The sequence below is a fragment of the Mirounga angustirostris genome, unplaced genomic scaffold (genome assembly GCF_029215605.1).
Source record: "Mirounga angustirostris isolate CCGP_5_RB_7025 unplaced genomic scaffold, mMirAng1.0.hap1 SCAF_15, whole genome shotgun sequence".
Lineage (NCBI taxonomy): Eukaryota > Metazoa > Chordata > Mammalia > Carnivora > Phocidae > Mirounga > Mirounga angustirostris.
The window spans coordinates 89,828,119-89,855,233 of record NW_026991723.1 but is presented as its reverse complement, the minus strand read 5'-3'; the positions used below and the strand labels follow the sequence as shown (position 1 = coordinate 89,855,233).

Sequence of the window (27,115 nt, the reverse complement as noted above, 5' to 3'; positions counted from 1 at the left end):
TAACCCAGCAGTCTCCGCCCGCCTCTGCCTTCAACGTCGACCACCCTCCCCTGTATTCACTCCGCTCCAGCGGCCCTGGCCGGCTTCCAGTTCCTCCAGCGACCAAGTGCACGTTCTCGGCCTTGCTTCCAGCCGGGAGCAATCTTCCATCTCGGTTTCTGCTCGCCGTCTTCGTTTACAACTCAGCTCAAATGCTACTCCTCGAAGAGCCTGCCCTTCCGTCTGCGGTGGCACTCGCTGTCCACCCTCACTCTCAACACAAACTGTTCTCCTTTTTTCCTTTCCTTGCAGGATAAGCTGACGTGATCTTGGTTGGTGTGTTAGGTCTTCCTCACGTCCGGGACCTCTCCGGCTGGCTCGCTCCTGGACTAGAACAGAGCTCCGCAAAAACGTGACTAAGTGGAGCGCACGCGCGAGCCAGGAGGCCAGGCGGGGACTTCTGTGCCCTCCCTGCTTGGGGATCTCGCTCTACCCCACCCTCACCCCACTCCCGGAGGACCCCCCCCGCCCCGGAATGAAACCCACGGGCTACTACGCCTGCGTCAAATCGCGGCGGCGGGCGTGTTGCCTTGGCAGCGGGACGCCGAGGCGGGGCCGGAAGCGACGCACGGCTACTTCCGCTTCCACCACCGCGGCATTTCCGGATTGGAAGAAAGGTGGCGGCGCGTTGGGCGGTAGGTTGAAAGCGCTTTTCGGCTTTTCGGTTGTTGGGGCTTTTTGCTGCGCGCGTGGAGTCCAGCGGTGGGTGGTGGTGCCTTCGCGTCGCAGAGGCCGCCTTTGGCGGAGGTCTCCAGGGGGGGAGGCAGCAGAGAGCCTTCTAGAAAGAGGAAATCGTATGCTATCAGACCTTGAGCCAAGGAAAGGGTTGGGCATGTTTGAGGAACCCAGAAAAGGCGTTGTGTGGCTAGAGCCCAAAGTTGGACGGGAGAGGCAAGAGACGAGGCTGGAGGGCAACAGGGCCTGATCGTGCTGGGCACTGTTCTCCGTTAACTATTTTTTACCGTATCATAAGGGCAGCGTGACCAGACAGTAAATTACAGTGAGCCTCCTGTGCATTTAGAGTAACATTAAATTTGTAATCATGACTCCAGCCTTGTCATTTGTTATGCAATCTCATTTTTCTGTGATTTTTTTTTTTCTTTCCTGAGGGTGATGTTTAAAGTGCTTGGCCAAAATAAACCATTGTTGTCAAGTTTCCCCACAGGAATAGAATGGAAGGAGAATCGAGCAGACTGGAAATTCACACTCCAGTTTTTGACAAGAAAAAGAAAAAGTACTCTGTGTATAAGGAAGGACATCTGAGGCATCCCCATGAAAGTGTCAGAGACTCCCCCCTGGCAAGCGAGCAGTCTCACGTAACCAAGAGTAAGAAAAAAAGGAAGGATTGCCAGCATCTTCTTCCTTCCCCTTTGAAAAAATCAGAAATTGGTGGTGAGACGAAAAAGGCCACATCCGTACCCAAAAAGAATAAAAAGAAAAAACATAGGGCTTCGGGGGTGGATGGGGAAACAGGTGTGGTGTATGTCTTGGTGGATAAAGAAAATATCGAGAACACACCAAAGAATTTTAGGAGGGATGTCGATGTCGTGTATGTTGACGTGAGCCAGGAACAGAAGCCAACAAAAGAGCCTGAAGCAGGCGAACTGCATTCAGTTCCTAAGTCACATAAAAACGAGTCGGAAGAGCTGCATCATAAAGTTAGGGGGACAAAAAGTAGAAAACATCGGAGGAAAGTGGCCTCCTGGGATGCTGAGCAGGAAAGCCTGCATGCAAGCCTCGCTCTGCCCAAGCCAGAACCACACAAGGAGGAAACCCTGCTTTCTGTGGACCCAGGAGGTGGAATCACACAACTACCAGTATCGGCCCATAAGAAAAAGTCTAAGAAAAAAAAGAGAAAAATTGCACATGACCAGGAACTTGAGGCATTGCCTGGGCCTGAGAGTCTAGAGAACGTGTACTCCGAAGGATGGCAGGGGGTCGGTGAGGTTGGGACTGCAGAAGGCAGTAAGGAAGCCGGCCGTGTAAAGAAAAAGTCTAAGAAAAGGAAGCGAAGGTCTTCTGTTGAAAGTCCTGTAGCTCCTGGGGGTGATTTTTCAGTGCCCGCAGGGAGCTTTGAGGATACACACTCTGATTCACTGGAAGGTAATGGTGCCCTGATTGAAGAAAGAGTGAAACCCAGGCCACACCAGGAGAAAACCCAGGCCTCTTCGGAAGAGGTGCAGAGGTAATGTGGCAGTGGCATGTTTTCTGGTGTGTATGTCCTCTGTGTGAATTCTGCCTGTGACCTCTTTATCCAGCATGCCTGTAGTAAATGGCAGAAATCAGAGAGACAGACCGTTAAATGTACAGAACGATGCATACGTGTAACCGAGTGACTTGGCAGGAAGGTTCCTTTCTTCATATATAAAGTAAGGCAGTTAGATCAGATTTTTACTAAAAACTATTCCAGCCCTGAAATTCTATGAATAAGTTTAAAAGGGCATTTTAAGACCCCCCAAGTTACCTTTGTTCGTCTATATGCATATACTTAGAAAGAAAGAAAAATTCTAAATACTTAGAATTTTTACAGAGCAGGAAAAACCTTGAATTAAGGTTCTCCCTAATAGAAGAAATTTAGACGTCATTATTTATATAATTATTGTGTAAGTCAACTGCTGATATAATAAACACAGCTTTTTTTTTTTTAATAGAGCAGTTTTTTAAACCACTTTATCTCAGTTCCTAGGACTTGGGACAGATTTTTCTCCCCATTTTTACTCAATGGCAATTTTTTTTTTACATTTTTGCATTTGTTAGGTTGTCCTGGCCTAAAATAGTTTCACCAAGAAGTTCAGTGGGAGACGATGCCACTTCAGGTGGTATCGATAAGAGGGGCCCACTCACCTCCTCTCATCAGGGGTAATACTGATAGGAGGCAGGCATGTCGAGGGCTGTGGTTTTGAACTTGTACTGGGCTGTGGGCCCTCTGAAAGCTGCTGACCCTTTCCTCGAACTAATGGGTATAATTTTTTTTTTAAGTTTCCTGCCTGAGTGGTTAGCTGTTATGATTGACCACAGTAAGAGGGGATTTGGACATCTGGCAGACATTTGGGGATGAATTAGTGACAGATGCATAGAAAACTAAGCAAAGGGGGGAAAATGTGGTCATTGTTACATTGATTTAATTAATTAGTAACCATTATCACAAAACTGAAATCCTTGGAAGGGTGGGGGGGAGTGTCTTGAGGGTCCATGGGGCAGAACAGGGCTTAGCCCGTTAGGAAGTCAGTATCTAAAACCAGAAAACTTAAGAAGTAGTGACACAAGAAATAACACATGCTGGAAATTGGGCTTTGGGCCACACGGGTCCCTTGTAGGCGGCCTCTGCGGTGTATGCATACGTTGGTCAAATTACCTCAGTCCACACATCACAGACGGAATCAGCTCCAACGTCCCTCCTAGCTTTAACACCGGCCTCGTCTAAGTGAAGGATCATTTTAAGAAAAGAATTGGAAAGCCACCAGGGCAAGCGACAGGTTAATGTGAGTTAACTCAATTTTTCCTGCAGGTTAGAACCTACAAATGAAGAGGAAAGACATTTGGAATTGGCCAAAGATTCTGCAACAAGATATTCGTCGGAAGACTCCAGAGATTCGGGTGACTCAGATGTGGATTTAGACTCGGCTGTGAGGCAGCTCCAGGAGTTCATTCCGGACATCAAGGAAAGGGCTGCCACCACAATCAAGCGGATGTACCGGGATGACTTGGGGCGGTTTAAGGAATTTAAAGCACAGGGTGAGCTGGTGGCGCTTTAGTATTTGTCGAACTTTCCTGTCCGCCTAACGAGCCCCTGCCTTTTTTCTGTGAACAATGCAGATTTCTAGATTCACAGGAAGCATCCTCTGGGTGCCTTCAGCTTCTCCTCCTTCCAGAATTGTTGTCCGAGCCATAAAATTAGCAAAATGAAGAGCCCTGGTTTTGCTCTTCTCCACCTAGCTTCTGGTAGGGGAGGCCTGGAAGGAGAGGAGGAGGCTAAGTGGCTGAGCCTTTGGGGAGGATGCAGGAATAAAATAAAATGAAAACAGCCAGTATTGTCAACTTTGATGAGCTGTAGCTTCCTTCCCCGAGATATTAAGTGGAGGCTAGGCTGGTTGTAATGGCCGTGGTTTCACAGGAGACCCAACATGGTCTCCTTCTTGATTTCACTGTGTTATAAGAACCTCCCAGAAAGCTTATGGAATTGAAGAGTAAACTACACATTTAAGGCTGTGTGCTACAAATGAGCAATATTTACTGAGTGGCTGTGTGAGGTCCAGTACCTCTGGTCCCTGCGAAAAGTAAAATGTGGGGCCTTACGGAGTTAATTGTGGTGAAGAGATTAGTTTTATTTTTTGTTTTATTTTATTTTTTTTTAAAGATTTCATTTATTTGACAGAGAAAGAGTGAGAGTTCACAAGCAGGGGGAGAGGCAGAGGAAGAGGGAGAAGCAGGTTTGCTGCGGAGCAGGGAGCCCGATGGCGGGGCTCGATCCCAGGACCCTGGGATCATGACCTGAGCAGAAGGCAGACGCTTAACTGACTGAGCCACCCAGGCACCCCAAGAGATTAGTTTTAAAAAATAGCCAAATTAAGGAAGAAAAATGTAATTCAAAATAGAGCAGTATCTATAGAGTGGTCCCATTCTATTTGTGTATTTTCTGTGGAAATGTTTATGACTGTATTTTATAAAAGGTACTCTTTAAGTCTAAGAATAGAAAAACATAGTATATAAGATCGTCAGTACATAATAAAACTTGGTTGCTTTGAGCTACAAAGAGGACTAGAATGTAAAGCATGATGCCATTGCTCCCCCACCCCCCATACGTATGCATAGAAAATATATGTGAATGTTCGAGTTCTTGCCAGTTCACAGCACTGCCTTGCAGGGGGGAGCGAGGCAGAAGAGAGCAAAGGGGAGGCTTCTTTTAAATGTTTATTTCCATACTGCTTGAATTTTTAATGAACATATATTCCTTTTTAATATAAAAAACAACTACTTTCAAAAGTTGAGTGATAAATGGGGAAGGTCACTTTGGAAGGGGATGACCAGGGAAGACTTTGGGAGAAGAGTGGCTTGAGCTGAATTCTAAGGGAAGTGAAGTTGGGGGGTGGGGCGTGCACAGCAGGGGAGCTAACAGCAAGTACAAGTACACCGCTGGGGCTGTTCCCAGCAGGGGGAAGCTGGCAAGCCACTGTCTTGTAACTGTTGAAGACCAGATGGTAGGTTTGCTTTTGTTCCTTATTGACAATACATACTTTTTCTCCCCACCCAAATCCTAGGTGTCGCTATTAGATTTGGCAAGTTTTCTGTAAAGGAAAACAAGCAGTTAGAGAAAAATGTGCAAGAATTTCTGTCCCTGACAGGAATTGAGAACGCAGACAAACTGCTGTACACAGACAGATACCCAGAGGAGAAATCTGTGATCACCGACTTAAAAAGAAGATACGCATTTAGATTGCACATTGGTAAGTTTAAAACTGTTTACTCTTTGACCATCCACAGCCTACCAACCGTAAAGGGAGAACCCACGGTAAGTATTTAGCGCAGCGCCTGGCGCATTCAGTGCGTGCGGTGCATGTTACCCGCTGCCATGGCTACAAGTATTCCTGTTGCCGGCCTGTACTTTTGGGGATTTGGAATGTGTTTGTGTCTCCCAAGTATAGTGCTTTTACAGATTTTATAAAAAGTGACCTGATCAACTTCTAGCTTTTGTACTTGGTAATAGGTATCGTTTTGCTTTCTCTTTCTTTATTCTTTGTTATGTGTTGTTGTTTTGCATATGCTGCACAAAGCATATTTTTTAAGATTTTATTGATTTATTAGAGAGAGCACAGGGGGAGGGCCAGAGGGAGAGAGAACCTCAAGCAGACTGTGCTGAGCACAGAGCCCGACACCAGGCTCGATCTCATGACCCTGAGATCATGACCTGAGCTGAAATCAAGAGTCGGACGCTTGACCAACTGCACCACCCAGGTGCCCCAAAGCACATTCTTACGTGTACCAGGGTCTTCTAAGTTTTCCAAGTATAGCCTTATCTGTGCTTTGTCTCTGGAACCCTCCTCCTGCAGCTGTACTTGGAAAGTGAGAAAGTCATGAAGCAACACAGGATCAGACTGAAAAAAATCCGTGAATGTAAAGAGGATGATTTCTTAGGTGTTCTCTGACTTCTTTTTTTTTTTTTTTTTAAGATTTTATTTACTTATCTGAGAGAGAGAATGAGAGAGAGAGAGCATGAGAGGGGGGAGGGTAAGAGGGAGAAGCAGACTCCCTGCTAAGCAGGGAGCCTGATGCGGGACTCAATCCCAGGACTCCAGGATCATGACCTGAGCCGAAGGCAGTCGCTTAACCAACTGAGCCACCCAGGCGCCCTCTTAGGTGTTCTCGAGTACACAAGGGGAAACAGACTAGGGGGGGTCCCTGTCGAGGGGCTGTTTCATCCTGAGTGAGGAAGCAAGCCAAGCTTGCTCATTGAGAAAACTCTTCTGTTAATCTTATGGAGAACTGTTGGCATGTGTCCCCCACCTTAGCATGCTTTCCTCTTCATTCAAATTTTGTTAGCATTACTTTGCTTTGTAAGGGCTTTTCCCTCGAGTTTAGTAGACCAGAAGCTGGAGCCTTGACTTACTAAGTATGTAGATTTTAGAGCTCTCCAAGGAAACTGGTGATTTTGTGTGGGATGTATGAAATCCCAGCCTGACCCAGGATCTAGGGTAGTGGTGTTAACAGGAGCCATGCTGGGTTCCCTTTCCAACTGTGACTCCATTTCAAGCCCTGCCCTGTGGGCCCCTCTGACTGCCTTTCTTCTGACTTTAGGAAAGGGCATTGCCCGGCCCTGGAAACTCGTCTACTATCGAGCAAAGAAGATGTTTGATGTCAACAATTATAAAGGCAGGTAAGAAAAAGTCTTAGCATGGTGATTAACATAACAATGAAAAATTAAAAAAAAAAAGAAAAAGCCTTAGCAGCTTGAGACAGAATGTTTTTGCTGATAGTATAAATTAGAATGTCCTCAACAGATGAGAGGTAAAAAACTGAAGATTTTTTCGTGTGTGAAAAGTAGACTGTGTATTTGTTGTCAGTGGTATGTCTTCAAAGCTCATTTCAGTTTCTGCCTCTTGAGTAAACGTTTGTGATCTTCCCCTTTCTAAATCCTTGGCCTTTCTTTATACTTTCCTTAGCCCTCAGCGTGCCATGCCTCTCATGTTACTCATGAAGTTTTCTTTGCTCTCTGCTAATTTGTGAGCTCCCTGTGTACCCAGACGTTCCTTTTGTTTTGTTTTTTAAGATTTTATTTATTTGAGGGCGCCTGGGTGGCTCAGTTGGTTAAGTGACTGCCTTCTGCTCAGGTCATGATCCTGGAGTCCCTGGATCGAGTCCCGCATCGGGCTCTGCTCGGCGGGGAGCCTGCTTCTCCCTCTGACCCTCCCCCCTCTCATGTGTTCTCTGTCTCTCTCATTCTCTCTGTCTCAGATAAATAAATAAAATCTTTAGGAAAAAAAAAGATTTTATTTATTTGAGAGAGAGAGACAGATAGCGAGAGAGAGCACAAGCGGGGAGGGGAGGTAGAAGCAGACTCCCAGCTGAGCAGGGGGCCTGCCACGGGGCTCGATCCCAGGACCTGGGGATCACGACCTGGGCCGAAGGCAGACGCTTAACCGACTGAGCCACCGGGCGCCCCTCAAACATTCCTTTTCAGTGCGATGTTCCCTTCAGCACTCAGCCTAATTCTTTGGGTTTTCAGTGAATATTTGAAGGTGGGGTAAGCACTAATAGGAGGTCCCATAGGAGCGGGTCATTAGTGACAGTGCAGAGTGTCCTGTGGTGATGGTCATTCTCTCTCTTTCCCCAAGCAAAATACCCAACTATATTTTGTTCCCAACATTCCAGATAAAACCGGCATAGATCAGGGGTCGGCTGTGGGTAAGCACTCAGCTCCAGGCCAGAGGGATAGGCAGGAAGGTGTCAACCCCTCCCTCTGAGGGCCCAGCCGACCAGCTATTCGATCTCACTCTGGGAGGCAGATTTAGTAAATCTGACAGGGCCAGTTGCCTTCCAGTTAGTTGCATGATTATAAACCAACACATACGTATTCTCTGACCTGCAAACACTGATATGACCTTGGTGGGTTTTTTGTTGTTGTTTTTTTAAGATTTTATTTATTTATTTGACAGAGAGAGACACAGCGAGAGAGGGAACACAAGCAGGGGGAGTGGGAGAGGGAGAAGCAGGCTTCCCGCAGAGCAGGGAGCCCGACGCAGGGCTCGATCCCAGGACCCTGGGATCATGACCTGAGCTGAAGGCAGACGCTTAACGACTGAGCCACCCAGGCACCCCTGACTTTGGTTTCTTAACTTTTGAACAAGAGACATAAACCTTCAGCAGAGGAAAAGGTTGCCCACAAACTAATACCTGCCTTCCTCTTTTTCCCAAGCCCCGGGGTTGGGCATCTGTGGACAGAGCTTTAAGGAAATGCACTAAAGATGACATGTTAAGTGGGACTTGAAAGATAGCTTTTGGCAAATGAATGGTGGCAGCTGAGGTGACATTTTTCTACTTGTGACATAAGCGTGGGAATGAAAGTTTTAGAATAAGCCAAGTCTGTCATTCCAATGTGTTGTGGTAACCATTTGCCCTTAGAATATATTTTTTCTAACTTAAGGAATTCTTAACTGAAAAAAATCACAGAAAGCCAAAAATCAAAGAATTTTGAGGCTCTGGGGGACGTCAGAGGTCAATACACCTGTTTCGTCATTGTTATGCACTCACTTTCTCTCTGATGTCCTCCTTTCTGTCGCTTCAGGGGTACCCTTAAGTTGTTTTAAATCTCAGAAAGAGGGACGCCTGGGTGGCGCAATCAGTTAAGCGTCTGCCTTCAGCTCAGGCCGGGATCCCGAGGTCCCGGGATCGAGCCCCACATCGGGCTCCTTGCTCAGTAGGGAGCCTGCTTCTACCTCTCCCTCTGCCTGCCACTTCCCCTGCTTGTGCTCATGCATTCTCTCTCTCTTGACAAATAAAATATTAAAAATAAATAATCTCAGAAAGACCCTGATTGCCTTGAGAAGGAAACTGCTAGAAAGCATGAGTCTTAGCAGTGAAGGATTACAGGTCTCTCCTCACCATGCTCTGCATTTGTAGATGACCTTCTGAGAGTGCTAGGCTCTTACTGTTGGAAGTAATTCTGAATCACTGTCATCAGGGATGGGTAGTATTTTGCTAGAGCTTCTCTTGTGTTGAGTTAGTAGTAACATAAACCACCATTTCCCGCCCCCTGTATTAAGGAATTCTAGAATGCCCTAAGGATTGCTTTCCCTTCACTTAAACACTTGTGTTTAATCTCCAAATCCACTTAGTGTTGTTTGGTTCTTTTCTTTAGCATAATATTTGTTTTTATGTGGAACGAAAAAGCGCCGTACATTCCTTAAATAATTGTGCATTTGTGTCAAGTCATTTGTCACGTATTTATTGAATGTTGTCTGTCAAGCATTGCGGATACCATGGTGTAGAAAAACCAACAGGGTCTGAGCCCTTGTAGGATGTCCCCTCCAGAGCCGTGCTGTCCATCACGGTGGCCACCAGCCTCACGGGGCCAGGGAGCACTTGAAATACATTTAGTCCAAGTTGAGAGGCACCATATGCTGGAGTTAGAAGGAAAGAACGTAAATTACCTCATTAACACTTTCAGATCCTGACTGCATGTTGAAATGGTTGCGTTTTTAATATAGTGGGTTAAGTCAAATATTTTATTAAGTTCATTCAAATGAAATAAAATTCATTTTCACGTGATCGCTACAAGGTTTAGATGATGTGTATGGCTCATATTACATTTCTGTTGGACGGCGCTGGTCTAGAGGCAGAGACGGGTAAACGGGGACCCCTCGATGTCCAACTGCCCTTCTGTGGGGGGTTGCTGTGAAAGGGGCAGAGCTTGCTCTGGGGGAGAGCAGCAGGGGACTGGACCGTCAGGTATCGGGACATTCTCGCTGACGAAGGGCCACCTGCAGGGTTTGCAGGAGCCATCCAGGTGGGTGGAGGAAGGCCATTTCCACTGCAGCACGGAGGCTCTGAGGGGAAAAAGGCCTACAAGAAGGCCAGTGGGGCTGAACTGTAGGCCACATGGAGCAGTTGGTGTTTTGTGCGTGCAGCGCAAAGCCTTTAGGGTTTGGATGGGAATAATGTGACCCAGTTATTTGCTGTAGCCCCTGTGTAACTGAGCCAGGCCCCTGGCCTGGGACTGCAGTGACTGATTTATAGGGTGACCACAGTCGAGATGCCGGGACAGGAAGTGACGGGACCAGCCTGCCCTGGCAGCTTTTCCCAGGACTACAGCAAACTGCAATGATGATAGGGTTTTTAATCTTGTACTTAATTGGGAATTGTAACACATTTTCCCTTTCAGGTATAGCAAAGGAGACATGGAAAAGTTAAAGATCTACCATTCCCTGCATGGGAACGACTGGAAAAAGATTGGCGAGATGGTGGCTCGAAGCAGCCTTTCTGTTGCCCTGAAGTTCTCCCAGATCAGCAGTCGTAAGTGTTGTTCTCTGGTCCTTCCCCCCCCCCCCCCCCCACCCCGGGTGAACGAATGAGCCCCCCCACCCCCCGGTGCAGGCCTCTTTGCCAGCCTGTCTTCTGAGAGAGCTGTCACGTTTTGAGCCATTCTCTGTACTGATTCATTGCATTTCCTCCCGCGTGTTTGTGAAACCACGGGGCCTTTATTTACAAGACCGATTTCGGCCACACCTGAGGTCCTTCACTGTCAGCGCAGCTCTCACCGCCAACCTGACCCATATATACCCTAGGAAGCTGGCGGGGAGCAGAGCCTGGGCGGAGGAGGTTCCCCCACCAGAGCACAGCAGAGGCTGCAGGGGGCCGGGGTGCAGTTCAGTCGGCCCGTTAGGCAGGGACTTTTCCAAAACCTCCTGTGTCTTTTTCTCCTCTTTTCTAAAAAAGAAAATTTTCCTGAGTATATTCTTTGCATTATAAAATCCCCAGTTGCTTCAAGAAGCTCACAGGCGACGTCACTGTCAGCACGGGGATGCTGTGCTAGGTCACATGGCAGAGCAGCGCGTGGGGCAGAGCGGCCGGGCGTCCATGGACCTGGCGTGCCCGGGAGCCCTGCCTTCTGTGCCCCCACGTCCAGCCGCTGGTGCCATGTGGGGACTCAGTGTGGCCGGTTCTTCCAGTTTCCAGGAAGTAAAGCAGAAGTCTGCTTTTGGCAGGGGAGGGGGGAGTGTTAATCTAGATACTGTTTTTTTTCCTTTGGAACTCTCAATTTTTAAATATTCATCTAAATTGTTGAGGAAAAGTAACACAATCATGCTATGGGCCAAACCAAAGACATGTGTAGGCTCCCGGTTTGAGGCCTCTTACTTAGTCTGACTGTGACCATCTAGACAAGGAGGATGACCCACAGATGGTTTGATGCCCCCGTCAGAGGCCAGCTTGTGGTTCAGGTGTCTTTGTCATTGAGGCCAGAGTTCCCATTGCAGCTCAGTGCCACACGGGGAGTTCCTGGGGAGAGTTACGGATGCACGTGAAGTCGTTCAGTTATTTTGTCCCCATTAAGTGTTTGAGAACCTCCCAGTTTCACACAAGAGACATTACTGTCAGAAACAAGAAGAACAACATTCTTTTTGAAGTTAAAAAAACATACGTTGCTTTAAGGAAGGACTTCTCAGGCATTGGTTCTTTTTTTTTTTTGAGATTATTTATTTGAGAGAGAGTATGGGGGAGCACAAGGGGGGTGGGGCAGGGGGAGAGAATATCCAAGTAGACTCCTGCTGAGCATAGAGCCCAATGCAGGGCTTGATCTCACAAGCCATGAGATCAGGACCTGAGCCAAATCCAAGAGCAGACGCTTAACCAACTGAGCTACCCGTGCACCCGGGCATTGGTTCTTAAAAAGAAGTGGTTCCAGGGCACCTGGGTGGCTCAGTTGGTTAAGCGACTGCCTTCAGCTCAGGTCATGATCCCAGGGTCCTGGGATCGAGTCCCGCATCGGGCTCCCTGCTCTGCGGGGAGCCTGCTTCTCCCTCTCCCACTCCCCCTGCTTGTGTTCCCTCTCTCACTGTGTCTCTCTCTGTCAAATAAATAAATAAAATCTTTAAAAAAAAAAAAAAAGAAGTGGTTCCATTTTAATTTGCGTGTAGCTGTGTTTGATGGTTGTATGTCTGTGTAATCAAGATGTTGCCCTCTGTCTTCTGAAAAGTGCCTGGTTTTTCTTTTCTTTTTTTTTTTTTAAGGCTTTATTTATTTATTTTGAGAGCGAGAGTGCGTGGGCAAATGGGTGGGGAGGGGCAGAGGGAGAGGGAGAGAGAGAATCTCAAGCAGACTCCACACTCAGTGCAGAGCCCAATGCAGGACTGGATCTCATGACCCTGAGATCATGACCTGAGCCAAAATCATGAGTTGGACGCTTAACTGACTGAGCCACCCAGATGTCCCTTAAGACTATTTTTTAGAGTGGCTTGAGGTCAACAATAAAATTGAAAGGGAGGTAGAGATTTCCCATATGCACCCTGCCCCGACATACAGCCTCTGCCATTGTCAGCACCGCCCCCCCCCCCCAGAGTGGGGACCTTTGTTACAGTCCATGACCCTACACTGGCACGTCCATCATCTTCCAGGGTCCATAGTTCACATTAGGGCTCACCTTTGGTGGTGTATGTGCTATGGGTTTGGACAAGTATGTAATGACATGTATCCATCATTGTCATTTTGGTTTTGATACTGTGCTTGAAAACAAATAGATTAGCAACTATAAGATCATCCTTTTGTGTCTACAGCAAGAAATCATGGTGCTTGGAGTAAGACAGAAACCCAGAAACTAATCAAGGCCGTCGAAGAAGTGATTCTAAAGAAAATGTCTCCCCACGATTTAAAAGAGGTGGATTCTAAACTCCAAGAAAACCCTGAAGGCTGCCTGTCTATTGTTAGGGAAAAACTCTACAAGGGCATATCTTGGGTAGAAGTAGAAGCCAAAGTAGAAACCAGAAATTGGATGCAGTGTAAAAGTAAGTGGTAAGTTTTAAGGTTTCTTACATAAATTTCAACGAGATATTTCCCTCCCCCCTCCCCGTACCATACACATCACTGGAGTGGGTAGATGAGTGGGGTTATAACGGAAGGAGACCTATGTAAGTACCATGTACAAAGCCTTCCGTGTCAAAAATGATCACCTCGGGCCAGCTGTTCTAACCACTTTGGTATCAACATCCGATGTAAGTTAGCACCTAACTAACCCTGTGTGGTTTCCTCCAAAGGAACTGGAACCTTTTTAATACTGAATATTGACTTCTGGTGTCTTTACTCTGTCTCTTGCTAAGGCCTTAGTAAAACAAAACAGTTCTCTCTTTGCAACATAAAAAAACACAAAACTCCCCTCTGGGAGAGAGATCACAAGCACGGTGATGTGCAGGAGCTTGCCCTTCCCATGAGCCTGTCTTGTCCGGGGGCTCCTCTGTCCTCACTAACGCCAGGCAGCTGTATTCTTCGTAGAACTTCTTTTTGTTTTTAAGATTTTATTTATTTGACTGAGAGAGACACAGTGAGAGAGGGAACACAAGCAGGGGGAGTGGGAGAGGGAGAAGCAGGCTTCCCGCGGAGCAGGGAGCCCGATGTGGGGCTCGATCCCAGGACCCTGGGATCATGACCTGAGCCGAAGGCAGACGCTTAACGACTGAGCCACCCAGGTGCCCCTCACCATAGAACTTCTTGAGACAACATAGTCACACAGAAGCATTTTCAGTCCTGATCTTGCTGCGCATTCTTTGCCTGACGTGGCTTTTCCGAGCCCTGGAGGGTCTCTGAGTGGGGTGTTCAGCTGCTACAGGACCCCTTGGAGCGGTGGTCCCACAGCTCACGATCCACACGTCATGCGCAAAGGAGTGTGGTCATCGTCAGTGTCAAATAAGAGTGAGATCCAGATTAGGTATATTTTATATTAAAAGCAGACTCTTAAATTATACTATTTATTGTTATCTTACAATTCTGCTGTAGAATTATCTGTTTATTTTCATAGAAGACTATAGTCAGGGACATAAACTCCACAGAACAGATAATGTTTTGGGGGATGAAGCATATAACATGGAGGAACCAGAGCCCTTTCTTCCGCTACAGTTTACACTGAAAGAAGGAGTGTTTGTTAAACACTGGTCAGTATTTAAAGAGGGAAATGCTGCAGAGCAGCCGTGCTTCAGGATCGGGATAATTCGGATAACGTGTAAGAGAGACTGCTTTTTAACTTGAAGAGAAAAGCAGGAAACTGAAAACCTGAATGTAGATTTCTTTCATGTAAATTGAAATGACCACAGATGATGCAGTTTACTTTTTTCCTAAAGATTTATTAGAGAACATGGTGGGGGGTCAGAGGGAGAGTGAGAGAGAGTCCAAAGCAGACTCCATCCTGAGCTTGATCTCACAACCCTGAGATCACGACTTGAGCCGAAACCAAGAGTCGGGTGCTTAACTGACTGCACCCCAGAGGCGCCCCAGAGGATGCATTTTGAACGAACACAGTTGGCTGCTGGTACAAACAGCGTCCTCACCTGTGTATCATGGATCCCCCTTATCCAGAATGTAACAGCTAGCGATCTGTCCATCAGATCGTGACAAACTTTGCTATTTGAGATGAGTACTTAAAAAATATTTTTAGCTGGGTCACTGCTCTCATTAGGAGCTCCAGTCACCCTTCCCTTCAGCCATTAGCTGTGGGCCTCAGAGGAGTCATGACTGTACCAAGTCTCCCTTCGTGTTCCAACAGCTGATCCCTCAGTGTCCCAACAGCAATGTCCCTCTGTTTTCTAAACAATCAGAAAGAGAGTTTACAGCTTCATTTAACACCTGTTAAAGGGCTTATTCTCTTCTCCTTTTTATAACTTCTACTACAGAAATTTCATCGTACACACAAATTTAGAACTTGTATCCCTCATCCAGTTTCAGTAACCATCAACTTTCTTTTTTTTGTTGTTTAAAGATTTTGTTTATTTATTTGACATAGAGAGACACAGTGAAAGAGGGAACACAAGCAGGGGGAGTGGGAGAGGGAGAAGCAGGCTTCCCGCGGAGCAGGCAGCCCAATGCAGGGCTCGATCCCAGGACCCTGGGATCATGACCTGAGCCGAAGGCAGACGCCTAATGACTGAGCCACCCAGGTGCCACCTTTCTGTCGTTTTATTTATCATTTCCCACTTAAAAAAAAAAATTGGCATACTCCCTGGTGGTAAATGTTAGCAGTGATGAGTCACACAAGTTAGAAATTAGTTCTCAGTAGGGGTGTGATGTAGGTGAGAAAAGGGCAGGAAATGGCAGTGCAGACTTTACCCCTGAAAGTCTTAAAGTACATTCTTTGTTTTTTTGAACGCAGGACGGAAATCCTAACCAAGAGGATGACGAATGGTCGGGATGTGTACCGCGGAGTTAATGCTCTGCGGGCCAAAATCAACCTCATCGAAAGGTAGAGAAATAGAAGGCGATGCTGTTGGAACTGTTTCTCTCTCTGGCCAGAAAGTCGATGTTGAGCAGCAGAATCCGTGGTGACATGGCTAATGACCTTGGGCTAACCTTGGTCTGGCATGCCAACTTTGCTGGGCCTGAGGGAACTGGGACGGGGCTGAATGTTCTGGTGCCCCCAAGCTTTTCACATGGGTGAATCTGAGAAGGTGTCCGTTGTGCTGATTTGTGCTTGAAAACTTCGTGTTTATTTTTTCTTGTAGATTGTATGAGGTAAACGTGGAGGACACTAACGAGATAGACTGGGAAGACCTTGCTGGCGCCATAGGGTAAGGCTGTGTATTCAGTGCGAGGCTGACGAAAGGTAAGAGATGGCCTCAGGAGTGACTGTCTGTGAGGTCTGAGCGGATTCGCGTGTAGACTGCCCCGTGCGCCCGTGTAGTTGGAGCCTCCGCTCTGGGTGCTGGGGGCCAGCGGGACCCTCCCTCCACCCCACCCCTCACCGAAGACACGTAGGAAGGGTGAGTGAAGTGTGTGCAAAGTCCCCTGAGAGCTTCGAGGAGCTAACAGGTTGAACGACTACTAGAGACCCCGCTTACCCTTTGCCCCAAGTCATAAATTCTTAAGTTTGCCACGTTTGCTCACCATCCGCCCTCCCTCTCCTGCTCCTGATTCCAAGGGAATAAAGTAGTTTCCCTTAACCACTTGAGGGTTAGTGGCGGGCAGCGTGCCCTAGACAAGAACATCATCCTGCATAATCACAGTGCAGTGACCAGATTTGGGACATCAGACGCTGGTACAGCACTGTACTCTAAAACACAGCTCACATTCAGGGCGCCTGGGTGGCTCAGTCTTAAGTGTCTGCCTTCAGCTCGGGTCATGATCCCAGGGTTCTGGGATCGAGCCCCGCGTCGGGCTCCCTGCTCCGCGGGGAGCCTGCTTCTCCCTCTCCAGCTCCCCCTGCTTGTGTTCCCTCTCTCGCTCTGTCTCTCTGTCAAATAAATAAATAAAATCTTTAAAAACTAAATAAAACACAGCTCACATTCAAATTGCCCCACTAAAGTCCTTTTTTTTTTTTTGAGATTTTATTTATTTGTCAGAGCACAACTGGGGGGGCGGGAGAAGGAGAAGCAGGCTCCCTGCTGAGCAGGGAGCCCGACGCTGGACTCGATCCCAGGACCCTGGGATCATGACCCGAGCCGAAGGCAGACGCTCAATCAACTGAGCCACCCAGGCGTCTCATCCCAGTAATGTCCTTTATAGCATTTCCCCCCGATTTACCATCCAGTCCAGCTCCACTCCAGCTCCTGCCTGTCTGTCCTGTCTCCTCACTGGCTTCCGATCAGTAAAGCTCTTCTGCCTTTGTCTTTGATGGCGTTGAAAACGTGGGCGAGCGCAGGCCGTTTGTTTGGAGAGTGACCCTCCGTTGGAGTTTGTCCGGTGCCCCCTCGTGGTGGGGTCTTGTACTTTAGGCAGGATGGTGGCACAGGTGACACCACATCGTGAGGCCCGTGATTCTGATTTTGATCCTTTGGCTCCGGTGGCATCTGCCGCGTTCCCCCCCCAGTATAAAGTACCAGCTCTCTTGGGGATAAGAAGGGGCCTTGGGAGATATTTTGAGACCATGTAAAGATCCTGTTCCTCTTCAGGCTTCCCCCGGTACTTTCGGTGCGGCTTCATTTGCATGTCTCATCTGGGGGGTGAAGTTGAACTTTCCTATGTTTGTGAGCTACCTCCTTTTGCCGTTGCTGTGAGTCTTTGCTGTACGGCATCCTTGCATTTTGAATCCCTTCCTGCTACCGAAGACAGAGGCCACCACTCTCAGTATCTGAATTTATTGCTTGCCAAGCACGGTCCCTGTGAGCAGAGAAGATCATTGAGGGGTGTGGGGTGCGGGGATTGGGGGGCTCTCAGGAGTTGGGGGTTGTTTGGTCTTTAGTTTTGGAAGGGTGGACAGTGGGGCAGGGCGGCTGCCCCCTGGCTGACTTTCAAAAGTGTGACGCCATCCTTGATCCATGAGGAAGGGTTTAAACTGGTTCTGGTGGTTATTTGCACCTTGGGATCGTGGACAAGGAACGAAGAACAATCAGTTTGGTTTTTGTTAACTTGGAGAATGGGAAGTTTGTCGTGACCCAGACATGCTCATGGTTCCAAACCCTTCCCTTTTCCAGGTGACCTGAGTGAGAGGTGGGGCACCCACTGCTCAGAATCATGGGTCCCTGAGAGATGAGGGTGGCAGGTGCTTTGAAAGAGGGGACCTTGCTCTGGACCCACCAACTCCCATCTTGAGAAGCACCCATGGCTGCAAAGCCCTCCCTTTGTAATAGCAAAGCACTTTTTGAAAAATTGGACTTTTCCAGTAAATTTTTATATATTTTGTGACGTTGCTTCAGATCACAAGTTCTTAAATTAAAATGGGCTTTTAATGGTTTTAAGTAAAATTATATATTTAAGAACACATTGTTTCACTTAAGATTAATAAATCTCATAAAACGGAGCTTATGGCATCTAGTCAAATACTGTTTGAAATAGCACACTGTCAAGTTTTAATAATTAAAACAGTGAAAAATAATATTTAAAAGTTCAGTCTCTTCGGAGTCTTAAAGTCTCCCTTGTGAATTATTTGGGCAGGATGTCAAGAAAGCGTGTCCGCCTAATGAGATGTCATGCCTACTTGGTTTGAAAATGTCCAGAATCAGGGGCGCCTGGGTAGCTCAGTCATTAAGTGTCTGTCTTCAGCTCAGGTCGTGATCCCAGGGTCCTGGGATCGAGCCCCGCATCGGGCTCCCTGCTTGGCGGGGAGCCTGCTACTCCCTCTCCCATTCCCCCTGCTCGTGTTCCTGCTCTTGCTATCTCTCTCTGTCAAATAAATAAATAAATAATAAAGTCTTTAAAAAAAAAAAAAAAAAAGAAAAAATGTCCAGATCCATTATTGTGACTTCTCCAAACCCTAGCTTGGGTCTGCAGCATGCCCCACAGGACTCACGGCCCTGCAGGAAGAGTTGGAAGGCATGGGGGCCTTAGAACTAGGCCTTTATGGTCAGACTGACCTGGTATTGACTCCTGGTACTCATTATTTAGCTGTCCTTGGGCACGTTGTTCCTTAACTTGTGTCTGAGCCTCAGTTTCTTCATCCACAAAATGGTTTAATAGGACCATAACGAGGACTAAGGAGATCGGCCGTGGAGGACACATAGCTCAGTAGGGACACACAGAGAGCACCTAGCTAGTGGTTGCTGTGAGGAAGAACCCAGTAAGAGTAAATGTATTCACACTAATTAACTACTAGGTTAACTAATTATTGAAATAAGTCCTGCTTTTATCGTCTAAGAAAAAGTGACCAGGAAGTAAAGTTAGAGATTTTCACTTTAAAAAAAAATAAGATTTGGTTGTGTCTGTCCTACTTACTGTAAATTGAAAATACATTTGACTCACCAAAACATCATAAACGTGCTTTTTTTAGCTTTGCAAAATAAAAAATCGGGGGACATCTGCCTTTGGATTGTGACAAATATGCATTTATCTTAAGTGAAGTGGTGAAGAGTATGGGTTTTGGGGTCAGACCACCCAGTTGAAGTCCCAGCCCTCCCCCTTATTAGCTATAAGATCTTGGGCCACTTCTCTGTGCCTCAGTTTCCCCATCTCCAAAATGAGGCACAAGAGTAGTAGCTCCTCGGGGCACCTGGGTGGCTCAGTTGGTTAAGCGACTGCCTTCGGCTCAGGTCATGATCCTGGAGTCCCTGAATCGAGTCCCGCGTCGAGCTCCCTGCTCAGCAGGGAGTCTGCTTCTCCCTCTGACCCTCCCCCTCTCATGCTCTCTGTCTCCCATTCTCTCTCAGATAAATAAATAAAACCTTAAAAAAAAAAAAAAGTAGCTCCTCATAGAGCAGCTGTGTGGATTGTTTGTGGCTAGAAAGGAAGCCCTTAGGGCAGGGCCAAGTACAAGGTAAGCATCAGCTTATGTTAGTAGTGTAATTTAAACAGGATCTGTCTTGTGCTTTTCACCTTCTTTCTTTTGTGTGTGTGCTTTTTACCCAAATGAACGACAGCTTTTTCATGTGTGTCTTATTTTTGTCCCACATTTGTGGACACCATGGTTTCCTGTTCAGGATTAAGAAAGTTACTGATACCTGTAGATTCCCGAGTCGACGTAGTTCGTACACAGTAGTGAAATAACCAGTTTTTAAACTGATGCTAACTTTTTTTTATCTTTTCCTTTCTAAAGTGATGTTCCTCCGTCCTATGTTCAAACTAAATTTTATAAGCTGAAAGCTACCTGTGTTCCCTTTTGGCAGAAGAAGACTTTTCCAGGTCAGCATTTCTAATATTTAAATAGTTGAGAACACAGCAGGTGGTGCCCCGTGCTGGGAGTGTGACCTCGGACGCATGACTTCACTCTGGGAGTCTCGGTTTCTTTGGTTGTAGAATGGGAGAGATCACCGCCTGTTCATCCCCACCTGACGGGACTTTCGAAGTTCTCAGTGAGATAATAGATGAACCGTGGTCAGCAGGGCGCTCGGTGCGTGGCCAGCACTCGGTAGATAACTGAGTGCTCCTGGATCACCATCATGTGCGCACACGCCACACACTGACATGCACACGTGAGCATACACGGTTCCAGAACAAACCTAAGATGCCCAGTTCCTTCTCTGCAGCCATTGGTGGGTGGTTTCGGTATTCCCAAACTCAGATCATCAGAGTCCTCTGGGGAACTTGTTGAACACATACATACCCGGACCTCGTCCCATACGTACCGAATTCTAACCTCCAGACTGCGTCCAGAGGCTAGATTTTCTCTAACAGGCTCAAGGAGAGCCTCAAGCGGTCTGCCCAGCACCAGCATTCGGGAACCACGAGTTTGGGTGATGCTTTGCCCTGGAGTGTGTGATGACTACTTCTGACACTTAGCAGATAGCACTGCCTGGGTTTGAATCCCGACTGCGTTCGCCCCTACAAATTCCACGACCTTGGCCATGATTTATAATGCCTCTTGGCCTCGGTGTCCTCATTTGAAGAATGGGCTGACAGTAATGCCCTCCTCCTAGGATTCTGAGGGGACTGGTGAATACAAGTAAACCAGTTAGAACAGGACCACTGCACACAGTAATAGCAGCAGTGGGCCACCCACATCCGTGCCCTCTGCCCTTTGACCTTGGGAAGGAGGCTTTGTACAAATAATGTCAAAATTACATTTCTTTTTTTAGAGATTATAGACTACCTTTACGAGACCACCCTGCCTCTGCTTAAGGAAAAGTTAGAGAAGAAGGTGGAGAGAACGGGCACCGAAATCCAGAGTCCCGCGACACCCAGGCAGGCCTTCCGGTTCAGTGACATCTTCTATCGTGACGACGACAGTGAGGGAGAAGACGGGGAGAAGAGGTAGGGGACAGTGCTGTGTCTTGCCCGCCTCTCCAGGTTTGGTTGTATTTCTGTGCATGGGGCAGAGACGCTGCTTTCAGTACTGATGTTTAGTAGAGAAGGGGCCACGGCCAGAGGAAGGGGACGTCTACGATACTTCGTATTATGGAGCCTCCCAAAGCGATTCACCCTTTCAGACTCTAGTGTGTTTGCGTGCGCAAAGAAAGGAGCATCCGGAGTTGATTTGCTATTGCTGGACTGTTGAAGATAAGCCCACCTGGCAGTTTCTGTAGAACAGCAGTATCCCAAGTCCCTCTCGTGGCAGCAGAGGGGAGAGTCCCATCCCATGAACATTTCATTGTGTGCATTTCACCACACGCACACTCCCCCAAAATGGGAACCCTGACAGTTGTAGTCAGGCACGCATGCCAGTTTGCTTTCTGTTTTCCCAGTTGTCACTCTGTGTGCCCAGGCAATGTGAGTTCTAGATAAGCATTCGCAGGGGGCTATGGATCTGCTGGTCTCTCAGCCTGGCTTCCATTTGCATGTACCTGCCTCCGTGTGCGGATCTCATCTTCCTGAGGGAGTCAGGTGTTTAAGGGTACGTATTTTGCATACAAGATGCGTTCTCAAGGGCAGTCAGTGAGTTCATCTGGTGTTCCAACTGGGAAAAAAAACAAAATCCAAGACAAAAACCCAGCAGTCTCTTCCACTGCTTCCAGAGAAATCTGGCTCTGTTAGATTTATGGAAAGATGCCATGTGGGTCTAAGGCATAGCTCACACCTCACAGAATTTCAAGGATAATTTACATGTTGGGCTCTTCCGTCAAATCAGGAAAGCAAAACCGCTCTAGGTGTTTCACACAGAGAAGGATTTAATGTAGGGATTTAGGTTACAAAATTGTTATATAGGATTGAGAGCGCACACGGGAAGGCTGACTTGCCAAGCCCTGGGTAACTGTGGCCCCCGCTGCCCTGCAAGGGGTATGAGCGTTCCAGGCTCTTGGCCACATGTGAACATGGTGTGGGTGAGCAACGTCCCATGCAGCCATGTCACCATCTGTGCCAAGACTGGACTCCACCATCTCCCGAGTGTTCTCTCTTATGCCATTTATCTCACATCATGACGTGTGCGCTGTCAGTTAATTCATCCACAAAGCTAGACATTTTTCCAAAGCTGCCATACTTGGAGAAGGAAGAGTACAGAGACCGGTCTAGGAGGCTGGTCACCAGCATATCCCCAGCGCCTGTCACGGTGTTGTACGCACAAGAGACACTCAGTAAATATGCAGCAAACAAGTGGATGTTTCTTTTTAGCAAGTATTCTACCTTTCGTCACCTCCTATCCATCGAACATACCTGTCCCCATGCTGACAGGAATGAAAGTTCCTTTTGGAGGACAATCCAGTGAAATACAGCAAAGCCTTAAGAATGTATTTTATGATCCAGCAATTTCACTTACAGAGATAAAGCGGTTTCACTTTTCAGAAATAAAAGAACTCATGTATAAGAATGGCACATTCATAATTTGAAAAGCAGACAAAAATGTGAATGTTCCTTAATGGAAATCTGTTAAATTATGGTATATTCCTAGAATGGGATATTATCCAATAATTAAAAATGATTATTATAGTTTGGGTCAACATAAAAAGAGGTAAACAATATTATCAACTAAAATATTTCAGAAGAGTATTTTCAGTTTTGTAAAAGTAAGAAAATAAAGGAAATGATATATATGTAGATGCATTAAAACGTGTGGGAGAAATTAAACCCAAAATGTCGACAGTGTTTCTCTCGGGGCAGTGGGATTGTGAATTTATAGGGTAGAACTCTGGATTTGCAAGTGCCAGAAAATGGGACCCACATGGATCTAAGGAATCCGGGAACTCTCAAGACTGAAAGTCCAAGTAAGGACTGACTCAGCTACTTGTGGTCACCAAAGATGGGGTTTCTGGCGCATTTTCTGCTCCCCCTTCGCCATTGTCCACTTCATCTTCAGTACACACACAGGGGCCCCTTCTCATAGTCACATGCTTCAGCAGACCTGCTCCCCCTTCAGAGGAAGGAAAAAAGGTCTCTTCCAGTTGCTCTTGCTTAAGTCCTGGGTTTTGCTCCCAGTGCCCAAATTAGAGCCTGTGCCCAGCTCTGAATCATCACTGGAGACAGGAAAAGAGGACTGTGTTCAGCCAGTCTGGGCTCTGCTCTGGAGCTGGGATTTAGCACAGCACGCCTGGAGTGGCTGGGAAGGTAAATACCCCAGTGGAAAAATCAGAGTCCCATTAGCAGAGGAGGTGAAGAGCACTCTGAGGAAGCAACCCACAGATGTGTGCTGACAGTGGGTAATTGCCTGTGCTGTGAATCTTGCCCAATGAACTTGTGTACTTTTTGTACGAGTTCTATTTTTGTAACTTTTTCTCATTGATATCTCCATGCCTCTCCCCTCAAAAAAAAAAAAAAATGCACCATAGAAATGTTAGCCTTTGCCAAACACTGTTTTTACATCTAAGAGTCCTGGACTGTGGAAGAAAAAGACGGGTAGAGTAGTAGATTGTGTATGTCAAGTGCAGGTCCAGGAAAAGAAGATTGTGCGGGGAAACCGTGAGTTTGCTCTGGGCTGTGCAGGCTGGGCGGAGACCCCTGGTCTGTGGCGCAAGGAGGACAGGCAAGCAACCTTCGAGAGGCGGGTTTGTCAGCTCCACGAAGGTGAGGGCTGAGCCATCAAGCAGACAACCCCAATTTAGAGTCTGAAAAGGGGAAAAGGTGTAGAAAGTCTGTACTTGGGAGGACGTGAAGGAGGAAGAGCCGACCCAGAGAAAGAGAGCGAGTGAGCTCAACCTGTCTCATAAGAAACAAGACGGAGGAACAAATAAAATTGTTTTGAACAGTCTTGCCCGTGCATGGTTTGAGTTTCCACCCCAGTTCTGGTCATTTGCACTTTTCAATAGGCACGCTTTTCAGCTGCTGAGCTTCATTTGTGGACCTCATTCCCCAACAGAGAGGTCCAAGACCGCGGCAGAGGGGAGGTGGGACATGAGCGTCATAATCAGACCAAGACCTCAATTCTCCTCCAGGCCACTTTCAGTTCCACAGTTGTTGACACACACACTGAGTAAGCACAGCAGGAGCTGAAGATGCCAGAGGGAACCAGGCAGACTTGCAGGCGACACAATCCAGAGCTTGCTGAACACCATTTCCAGTTCAGCTCCTGAAATACCCGCCAGTCCTAATTCCCCGGCCTCATCAAACGGTGCATCTGTCCACCAGTTGGCTCACAGCCTGACCAAGCTGTCACCGAGTCTGTTTCTATTGTTGCTCTCTTCTGAACACCCACTGCTCTGCGTCCTCTCCCTTGGTGGCACTTTCCCGTCCAAGACGCCAAGCCTGGGTGAGCCCTTCCATCTGCCTCCTCCCTGCACCTAAGAGGTAACTATTTCTGGAAGAAAACCACGCAGCTGGGTGCTTGGGTGGCTCAGTTGGTGAAGCTTCTGCCTTTGGCTCAGGTCATGATCCCAGGGCCCTGGGATCGGGCCCTGCATTGGGCTCCCTGCTCAGCTGGAAGCCTGCTTCTCCCGCTGCCCCTCCCTGCTTGTGCTCACTTGCTCTCTAGTAAATAAAATCTTTGGGGGGAAAAAAACAACTGAGCTGGCTGGTTTCACTTTAATGATTGTCAGCCTCAGACACAGCGTCACCAGAGGATCTACTTTGATTCTCTGATACATTTGCTGTTCTTTCCTCACATCAGCCATTATGCCTTCAACCCTCCCACACCCTTCTTCTGCCCTTTACATGATTCACTGAGCAAGTTGAAGGCAGCGGACGTCAACTCCCTCTTCCCTCCACCAACCAGGCGATCCTGCCTCCATCTGCACTCATTCCTCCTGCCCGAAGCCTCACCCTGCGCCTGAGCCCCTCAGTCTGCCCCTTACATTGTCTTGAAGATTTTGATCTTTTGCTGATCCCTCTCCTAACGTCAGTCTCTTCTGTTCTGGATCATCATCACCGTAAACATGCTCCCAAATCACCCATCTTTAAATATATATGTAATATGTACGTATTAGTACAAGTGTGGAATGGGCGCTTTCCTCTGTGCTCCTCCCACTGCACCCAGCTTCTAAATGTCCGTGGTCCTCGGGACTGTTGGGGCCTCTCTTCACATCCTCAGTGCCTTGGAATAACCTCGACATGCTGACGGCTTCCAGTTGCATGGTTACAGATCAGATTCTCCCCTGTACTCCAGGCTGAAAGATGCATCGCCGGGGGATGCCTGGCTCGTGCAGTCTGCAGAGCGTGCACTCTTGATCTCGGGGTTGTGAGTTTGGGCCCCATGTTGGGGGAAGAGATGACTTAATAAATAAAATTTTGAAAAAGGAAAACCGCATCTGCCTACTTGTGATCTCCATTCAGGTGTCTCACATCTCAAGTTTGACTTGTTAACAATGTTTTAGTCACCCCCACACACCTCAAAGTGCGTCACCGCCCAGGCTTTCTCATTTCTGCCAGGGGTATCACGTTCACAGAGTTCAAATCAGAAACCTGGGAACCATCCACTGTTGCTGCCGCCATCCCTCTACATCTAGTCCCTTACCAAACCCATCAGCTCCACCTCCGGTCAATCATCTGCAATCTGTCCAGTTCTGCCCGCCTCTGTCATGGTCTCAAACATCATCCTCTAACTACACCGATCTCCCTCCTGCTGCTACTGACCCTTCTCCAGTCTCCTCCCACAGCTGCAGAATTGGTCACATCACATCACCCTGTTTAAAACTCGTGTTGTGGGTTCCCTGTGGGTTACCCTGCATGTGGGTAATGGTCAAACTCTGTCATAGTGTCTTCAAAGGTGTGGGTCCCAAGGCTAAGATCAAGATAGCCTCAGGGCTGCACTCTTCTGGAGGTTCTAGGAGAATCTGCTTCCTGCTCACTTGGCTTTGTTGGAACAATTCAGTTCCTCATGGTTGCAGAGCTCTTTTCTTGCTGGATGTAAACTCAAGGTCATTCGCAACTTCTAGAGGCTACTGCATTCCTTGGCTTGTGGTCCCCTTCCTCCATCTTCAGAGCCTGCAAAGAGGTCGAATCCTAATGTAGCATCCCTTTGATCCACTCTTCTGCCTCAGTCTTTAGCTGTTAAGCTAGTAGTTTGGGCCCACCTAGATAATCTCTCTGCTTTAAGAAGGTCTGATTAGGGGCGCCTGGGTGGCTCAGTCGTTAAGCGTCTGCCTTTGGCTCAGGTCATGATCCCAGGATCCTGATCCCAGGATCCTGGGATCGAGTCCCACATCGGGCTCTCCCTGCTCAGCGGGAAGCCTGCTTCTCCCTCTCCCACTCCCCCTGCTTGTGTTCCCTCTCTCACTGTCTCTGTCAACTAAATAAAATCTTTAAATAAATAAATAAGGAAGCCTGCTTCTCCCTCTCCCACTACCCCCTGCTTGTGTTCCCTCTCTCACTGTCTCTCTCTGTCAAATAAATAAAATCTTTAAGTAAGTAAGTAAATAAATAAATTGCCACATCTCAAAACATGCGTCTGTCATTGCTGAAGCAGGATATGTCAGGCTATTTGAATATAACTGGCTTTTTGAAGTAGCTGTGACCACAAAGCATCTTTTTAACGCAAAGAGCTATGCATCATTTGAAATTACTCAAATAATGTCTTTATAGAAGGTGTGAATCCCAGGTACTTAATGCTTCCAATATTATGGTGCCAGTGTGAAAGGAGGCGGGAGGAAAAAAAAAAAAAGAGATCGATATAAACTAATGAAGTGAATTTCACTGCAGCGTATTTTTATGGGAAACCCTTTCAGATGCCAAAGGGCAGCTGTAATCTGAAAGACAATTCAGTGAAGATATTTTGTTACATGTTTTGTCACAGATAATTACCAACCACTGTATTCATGGGCTAGGGCTACCATAACAGCATATGGAAGCCTGAGCGGCTTAAACGACAGAAACTTATTTTCTCACAGTTTGGAAGGCTACAGCTCCAAGATGGAGGTACCAGCAGGGTTGCTTTCTGGTGCGCCCTCTCCCTGGCTGGCAGGTGGCACCTTCTCGCTGTGTCCTCTGTGGACTTCCCTTTGTGTGTGCCCTCTGGTGTCTCTTCCTCTTCTTATAAGGACACCGGTCCTATTGGTTTTAGGGACTCATCCTTGTTGTTACAGGATCGCAGGGTTCTTGTCTCACAAAGTCAGAGAAAGAATCTCACGGACACAAAAGGGTGAAGTGAAATGAAAGTTTATTAAGTGAAGGTGAGAGCAGAAAGCAAAGAAGCTGTCTAGAGTGAGAGCGGTCCCAGATG

General features: G+C 47.4%; 1 protein-coding gene across 8 annotated transcripts; it reads left to right on the top strand.

Moving 5' to 3' along the window:
* The first annotated feature begins 540 nt into the window (after positions 1-540).
* TTF1 (transcription termination factor 1) lies at positions 541-25,199 on the top strand. 8 transcript variants are annotated; one of them, XM_064579900.1, is made up of 12 exons: positions 541-674; positions 1,205-2,224; positions 3,548-3,774; positions 5,298-5,483; positions 6,832-6,910; positions 10,415-10,545; positions 12,804-13,038; positions 15,383-15,472; positions 15,732-15,797; positions 19,694-19,779; positions 20,673-20,847; positions 23,772-25,199. In XM_064579900.1, the coding sequence occupies exons 2-12, from the start codon at positions 1,212-1,214 to the stop codon at positions 23,953-23,955; spliced, it is 2,472 nt and encodes an 823-aa protein (XP_064435970.1). In that variant the 5' UTR covers positions 541-674; positions 1,205-1,211; the 3' UTR covers positions 23,956-25,199. The 8 variants fall into 8 exon arrangements, 5 of the variants coding, with proteins under 5 accessions (XP_064435970.1, XP_064435968.1, XP_064435969.1 ...); XM_064579898.1 differs by having other exon boundaries at positions 554-674; positions 1,194-2,224; XM_064579899.1 differs by having other exon boundaries at positions 634-674; positions 1,149-2,224.
* The last annotated feature ends 1,916 nt before the right edge of the window (positions 25,200-27,115 follow it).

What these genes read in the sequence shown, in the direction of transcription:
- TTF1 (XM_064579900.1), top strand. Translation starts at nt 1,212, where the DNA reads ATGGAAGGAGAATCGAGCAGACTGGAAATTCACACTCCAGTTTTTGAC. An exon ending in CGCATTTAGATTGCACATTG is followed by an intron (nt 5,484 to 6,831) that starts GTAAGTTTAAAA and finishes TTCTGACTTTAG; the next exon opens with GAAAGGGCATTGCCCGGCCC. An exon ending in GACCTTGCTGGCGCCATAGG is followed by an intron (nt 15,798 to 19,693) that starts GTAAGGCTGTGT and finishes TCCTTTCTAAAG; the next exon opens with TGATGTTCCTCCGTCCTATG.